The 7,430-nt window shown below is 44.5% G+C and overlaps 1 protein-coding gene across 1 annotated transcript in view; it reads left to right on the top strand.

The window, feature by feature from the left end:
- Positions 1 to 7,430, top strand: part of EMG1 (EMG1 N1-specific pseudouridine methyltransferase) — a 16,676-nt gene extending 9,246 nt beyond the window's left edge. The window contains exons 4-6 of the mRNA XM_089662755.1: positions 230 to 288; positions 3,180 to 3,329; positions 5,868 to 7,430. Of these exons, the coding sequence (XP_089518881.1) occupies positions 230 to 288; positions 3,180 to 3,329; positions 5,868 to 5,981 (323 nt within the window). The 3' untranslated portion in view covers positions 5,982 to 7,430. The remainder of the gene's footprint in view (positions 1 to 229; positions 289 to 3,179; positions 3,330 to 5,867) is intronic.

The raw sequence follows: 7,430 nt of genomic DNA on the forward strand, positions 1-7,430 counted from the left end.
GTCCTTTACTGAATTTTTCTGAAAATCTATGTGTGAGGAATAGCTTTGCAAACATTGTGTAACATAAAAAACATTTTATTCTCCAGGGCCTCTGCTTAGAAATTATATAATTTTGTGGGGTTTAAAGTAATTTCTAGCAAAAAATACAAATTTTAACACAGGCTAGAAATGAAGAAAAATGATCTTGGTAGAAAAGTGGTTAATCCTGAACATTCTGTTCATATTTCAGTACAACTTCTACACAAACTGAGCGTCAGAGCTGCTGATGGACCCCAAAAACTTTTAAAGGTAGGAACCCCTTAAGTATATGAATAAAACACAAAGCTGCTTAACCTCACTAATCCCTATAGTCCTAGGCTATAGAAGGGCTCCTATTCCTAGATTGTAAGCTCCAAGGATCAGGGACCTCGAACCCCTCGTGTATTGTTTTGTTGCTGTATTGTCTCATGTTCTGTCCCCCATTATATTGTACAGCGCTGAGCAAACTTTTTGGCGCTATATAAACACTGTACAATAATAATAATTGCCCCTATATCCAAAGACTGAACAAGTATTTTTTGCACACGGTTTGAGTTCCAATGCTTTATTAAAGTGATATTAAAAAAAACAATTTGCCTTTAATAACAAACACATGTCATACTTACCTGCTGTGTAATGGTTCTGCACAGAGCAGCCCTGATCCTCCTCTTCTTGGGTTCTCCGCCAGCGCTCCTGGCCCCTCTCTCCTGCCGAGTGCCCCCAAAGCAAGCAGCTTGCAATGGTGGCACCCAAGTAGGCTCGCTCACGAGCCACTGCTCTGCATGTCCATTCACACACAGAGCCCTGGCTTGGCCCTGCCCCCCTTCTCTCTTCGTTGGCTCACTGTCTGTGATTGACAGCAGCAGGAGCCAATGGCTTCCACTGCTGTCTCAGCCAGTGAGGAAGGAGAGTCCCCGGAGAGCTGAGGCTGTGGTGTGCATCGCTGGATCGAGATGGAGCTCAGGTAAGTCTTGCGGGTGCTGCAGCACACAGAAGGTTTTTCTACCCTCATCCATAGAATGTATGAAGGTATAAAACCCTGAGCCTTTACAACCGCTTTAAAGTCTGCTCCACATTTTGACGTATTGGAATTGAGGGCAGAATTGCGGAAAAATGCGGGATGCGTTTGCAGTTATTTCATAATGGCACCCCAAACGTGGCGCAATTTTGCTGCGCGACACCACACACACCTGACTCAGTGCCAAAACTTGGCACATGAGCTTTTTTGGCGCATTTCTGGAGTGGAAGGAGGCCCATTCAAAATGAATGGTGCCACTCCAAAAACATGCGAAAAACGTGACGTGGCAGCACCATTCAGGTGTGTACGGGGCCTAAAGCAAAGCAGTCCTCTCACTTTAACCTCCTCCCACCCGCCCTATAAGGAATTGACTTATGGGCGGCGGTTCTCTCATTCTGGGAGGTCATCATATGACATCCTCCCACTCTAACTGCACGTGCGTGCCCCCGGGGGGCGTGCAGAGTGGTGATCGGTGGTGCGCTGTGTCCCTGGGACACAGCAGATCACTTATCAGTGACATGAGCTCTGTCATGTGATCAGTGTCCAATCACAGCTGATCGCATGTTAATAAAGAAATGCCAGTTATCGGCGTTCCCCCTCCTCATGAGCTGTCATGCTGATAGCTCGTGACGAGAGGAGAGCCGGTAATCGGCATTCCTCAGAGGGGACATGTGCACTGATGATCAGTGTAGCCCCATCAGTGCCACCTGTCCGTGCCCATCAATGCCACATATCAGTGCCTACCAGTGCCCATCAATGCCACATATCAGTGCCTACCAGTGCCCATCAATGCCACATATCAGTGCCTACCAGTGCCCATCAATGCCACATATCAGTGCCTACCAGTGCCCATCAATGCCACATATCAGTGCCTACCAGTGCACATTAATGCCACATATCAGTGCCTACCAGTGCACATTAATGCCACATATCAGTGCCTACCAGTGCACATTAATGCCACATATCAGTGCCCATCTGAGCTGTCTTTCAGTGCTGCCAATCGGTGCCCGTCAGTGCTGCCTAACAGTGCCAGTCAGTGGCGCCTATCAGTGCCATATGTGAGTCCTGCCTTTCAGTGCCCATCAGTGATGCCTGTCACTGCCCATCAGTGCCACCCATCGGTGCTCATCACTGCAGCCTCATTTGCGCACATCAGTGAAAGAGAAAAATCACTTATTTACAAAATTTTATAACAGAAACTAAGAAAAAACTTTTTTTTTTTTTCAAAATTGTCAGTTGTTTTTGATTTGTTTCGCAAAAAAATTAAAACCCCAGTGGTGATTAAATACTATCAAAAGAAAGCTCTGTCTCAAAAAAATTATAAAAATTTCATATGTTGCATGACCGCGCAATTGTCATTCAAAGTGCAACAACGCTGGAAGCTGAAAATTGTCCTGGGCAGGAAGGGGGTATAAGTGCCCGGTAGGCGAGGGGTTAAATAGGATTCTATGAATGACTACAAGGCTTCCTCCAGCTGAGACAGCGAGGCGGGCGAATGATGTCAGAATCTCCATCTGAGCCAATTAGAAGAAGATTTGTTTTCATTCATTTGAAGCAATGAGGATTTCATCGTTTCCAGTTTCAGGCTGTTCTTCCTCTGGCCTCTGTGGCTGTAGAAGGAGCTGCTGAAATACCGCCTGTGCTTCATGAACTTCAGCCGGGTACATTGGTGACCTCAGGGGACAAATAGACCCCTCGTGTCTCCATAAAGAAGACCTGTCACTTCCATATTCTATCATGTAGGTGGTTTGTTAGCCCTCTATATGATGGCAGTAAAGTTTAGATGCAAAAAAAATAAATTTAATTCTATATTTAGTGTATTTATTTTTTCCGGAACATATTAATTTGCCAAACATTTGATTGTGCAAAATATTAGCATTTTTGGCAAGAAAATTACTTAAAATTCCTAATCTTGTGTGCAAAATTACAAAAAAAACTCTTCCAGTCCTAAAGTGGTTACAGACTGACAAATAGACAGCTAACCATACAATCTGCAGAATCTGGATAGTCAGCTCTTTGTTCTCAACTTTCCTCTTCTTCCTTTTTTTATTTTTTTTTGTAATACACAGTTTATAACAAACATTGTTTACCTTTTTTTTTTTTTTTTGTTTTTTTTTTTTGTTTTTTGTTTTTTTGTTTCCAGGTTATTAAAAATCCGATTACAGATCACCTTCCTGCAGGCTGTGTGAAAGTCTCAACCTCCTTTCAGGCAGAGCGCGTCCCCTGTGTGCGAGACTTGGTACCCACGGAGGAGCCGATGATGATCGTGGTGGGAGCGTTTGCCCATGGGTCGGTGAGTGACCAATGATACTCGGGTACTATTTAGAGCATTATTTCTCAGCCTCTTCGGCACAGAGGAAGCCTTGAAATAAACTGTCTGGTCTCAGGGAAATATTACTATACCCACAACTCCTGATAGATTAGTGTGACGGTCAGTGGGAAGAATGTTCCTCACACTTGTGGTCATCGGGAAGATCAATGGTGTCAGTGGGAAGAATGTTCCTCACACTTGTGGTCATCGGGAAGATCAATGGTGTCAGTGGGAAGAATGTTCCTCACACTTGTGGTCATCGGGAAGATCAATGGTGTCAGTGGGAAGAATGTTCCTCACACTTGTGGTCATCGGGAAGATCAATGGTGTCAGTGGGAAGAATGTTCCTCACACTTGTGGTCATCGGGAAGATCAATGGTGTCAGTGGGAAGAATGTTCCTCACACTTGTGGTCATCGGGAAGATCAATGGTGTCAGTGGGAAGTTATGAGAGGCAGAGATTGCTCATTGCGTAAGGAAGTCCTAGCAACCTCTGGAGGAACTCCATGGAACCCTGGTTCTACTCTGACCATGCTGTCTCTGGTGTCATATGGTACTCAGTAGAGTAACTCCTCTTACCTCGATTGTCGGCTTCACCTAGTGAAAGAGGCAGCATTTAGGTTGACAGAATGAATTAAATCAGGACTGAACACATGGACAGGCACATCAAAATCTTTTAGTGTTTGAATACTTTTTTTTACATGTCTAAAAAAATTAAAAAAAAAAAAATATCCTCTTCGTGAATCTATAGAAGTCTGAAGTCCCATTGGCCATTTTCTTTTTTAATTGTTGTCTAAGTTTTATGCTTCCTTTCCCCCTCTTCCACCATATTTCAGGAAGATTTGTGGGTATGCAGAGCAGGACAGATCTCACAATAAAATAGCCCAGTCCATTGCAAGAATATTTTCTCATAATATTGGGACTGTTGTGCATTTCTAGTGGGAAGGAATGTGACGTCACTCTGCATTTTTAGTAGGAAGGAATGTGACGTCGCTCTGCATTTTTAGTGGGAAGGAATGTGACGTGTCCCTGCATTTTTAGTGGGAAGGAATGTGACGTCGCTCTGCATTTTTAGTAGGAAGGAATGTGACGTCGCTCTGCATTTTTAGTAGGAAGGAATGTGACGTCGCTCTGCATTTTTAGTAGGAAGGAATGTGACGTCACTCTGCATTTTTAGTGAGAAGGAATGTGACGTCACCCTGCATTTTTAGTAGGAGGGAATGTGACGTCACTCTGCATTTTTAGTGAGAAGGAATGTGACGTCACCCTGCATTTTTAGTGGAAAGGAATGTGACATCACCATGCATTTTTAGTGGGAAGGAATGTGACGTCACCATGCATTTTTATTAGGAAGGAATGTGACGTCACCCTCACCTAAGTGCTGCTGGTGGAAGACAGGGGTAAGGTAAATATAACTTATTCTTTACAGGTATTGTACAATATTGGACATGCGATATAATTGAACCTTGAATTTTATTGAGGACCTTCACCTTCTCCTATAAGCTATTGTCTTTCTCTTCAACCCCCCTCCCTTACCATATTTGGATACAAAAAAAATTGGTGGGATTTAAATGCCTTTTCTGCAGGACCATGTCTTGTACTTCACCTAGGCATGCCTCAGCCCCCCCGCCCCCCCCCTTGAGCACAAAGTTTCCTGGGATACCAATATCCCAGGGTGTTTTGGGGCAATCTGGACCACACTCCGTATGTGTCAGAAACTTTCTGCTGCCACAGGTCACCAGGGGGTAGGCTCAAAAAAACAGACAGCTGGCCTCCTAATGACAGTACGTAAAAACATGGCAGCGCAGGGCTTGTAGTACTGAGGCATAAAAGCACACAGCACATGATTTGCTGGGAAGATGAGGGTAAAAAAAAAAAAATGCACAAGAAGTTTCTCTTTAAAGCGGAGCTCCACCCAAAAGGGGAAGTTCCGCTTTAAGGACTGCTCCCCCACACCCCATTAAGGATTGGCACCTTTTGGGGGGGCCGGGGGGAGCGGGTACCCGAATTTGACAGGTACCTGCTCCCATTTCCGGTCCAATCGCCTAGGTGATCGGAAACGGAAGGTGTCCTCCCTCCCTCCCTGTAGTCTTTTAGGACACGCGACAGGTCCCAGAAGACTACAGGACCATTCACGAAGCGCAGCGCTACTCGTGCATGCGCACTGGGTTCCCGGCTGTGAAGCAGCAAGCTGGGTGCCCACACTGAAGATGCCGGCCTCCTGGAATCCAAGACGGCCGGTGAAACGGGCTGCGGAGGGGAGGGGGGGGACACCACGGGACCGAGGGACAGGTAAGTGGCTGGTTTTATTAAAATGTCAGCATCTGCAGTTTTTGTAGCTGCTGACTTTTATTTTTTGACAGGTGAGTGGAACTCCAATTTAAGGTCCAACCGCAAATTCCCTACGCAAATTGGAGCTTGGCAAATTGCTTCGATAGAGCTGCATGGTCAGGTTTGAGCCTGACTTTTTAAGTGCCGACACACCCTTTCCTTTGATTCAAAACCCATATTTTTCTTTTAGGTCAACGTAGATTTTGCAGAACGTACAGTGTCAATCAGCGACTATCCTCTATCAGCTGCCCTCACCTGCGCCAAGATCTGCTCTGCGTTCGAGGAGGTGTGGGGAGTCATGTGAAGATCTCCTATAATCCCCCGGTCATTTTTTACTTCTCCAAAGTCCCGCTGTTCATAAAAGCTTGTTATTATTTTTATATGTAATTAATGTCTGTGAAAGGTTCTCATTTATCCAGGTCATGATGGGGTTTATTTACTAAAGCTGGAGAGTCCAAAATCAGACTCCCTTCTGCATAGAAACCAATCAGCTTCTAACCTCAGCTTGTTCAATGAAGCTTTGGCAATGAAACCTGGAAGCTGATTGGTTTCTATGCAGAAGGGAGTCTGATTTTGGACTCTCCAGCTTTAGTAAATAAACCCCGATATGTCTAGTAGTAGTAATTTACATTCAGTTGGACTTGTGATAATGTCGAAAATGTTTCATAGCCTGTCAAAGCCAGTTGAGTGTGACTGACTACTAGATACAGTGCCTTGAAAAAGTATTCATACCCTTTGAAATTTTCCACATGTTGTCATGTTACAACCAAAAACGTAAATGTATTTTACTGGGATTTGATGTGATAGACCAACACAAAGTGGCACATCATTGTGAAGCGGAAGGAAAATGATACATTTCAAAGTTTTTGACTGACAAATCTGTGAAAAGTGTGGCGACATTTGTATCCAGAACCCCGGAGTCAATACTTTGTAGGACCCCTTTGGCTGCAATTCCAGCTGCAAGTCTTTTTGGGGATGTCTCTTTGCACATCTAGAGAGGGACATTTCTGCCCGTTCTTCTTTGCAGAATCGCTCAAGCTCTGTCAGATTGGATGGAGAGCGTCTGGGAACAGCAATTTTCAAGTCTGGCCACAGATTCTCCATTGGATTTCGGTCTGGACTGTGACTGGGCCATTCTAACACATGAAGATGCTTTGATCTAAATCATTCCATTGTAGCTCTGGCTGGATGTTTCGGGTTGTTGTCCTGCTGGAAGGGGAACCTCCGCCCCGGTCTCAAATCTTTTGCAGACTCTAACAGATTTCCTTCTAAGATTGCCCTGTATTTGGCTCCATCCATCTTCCCATCAAGTCTGACCAGCTTCCCTGTCCCTGCTGAAGAAAAGCGTCCCCACCACATGATTCTGCCACCACCATGTTTCACGGTGGGGATGGTGTGTTCAGGGTAATGTGCAGTGTTCGTTTTCCCCCACACATAGCGTTTTGCTTTTAGGCCAAAAAGTAAAATTTTGGTCTCATCTGACCAGAGCCCCTTCTTCCACATGTTTGCTGTGTCCCCCACTTGGCTTCTCACAAACTGCAAACGGGACTTCATATGGCTTTCTTTCAACAGAGTAAAGGGGACTGCATACAAATGCACACCACACTTCAGATATTCGTAAAAAAAATTTGATAAATATTTAGCACTTTCCTTCACAATTATGTGCCACTTTGCGTTGGTCTATCACATAAACTCCCAATTAAATAAATTTACGTTTTTGGTTGTAATTTAACAAAATGTGGAAAATTTCAAG

Source organism: Staurois parvus, unplaced genomic scaffold, assembly GCF_062004578.1.
Source record: "Staurois parvus isolate SC_StPar_1 unplaced genomic scaffold, SC_StPar_1.0 ptg001533l, whole genome shotgun sequence".
In the NCBI taxonomy this organism is placed as follows: domain Eukaryota; kingdom Metazoa; phylum Chordata; class Amphibia; order Anura; family Ranidae; genus Staurois; species Staurois parvus.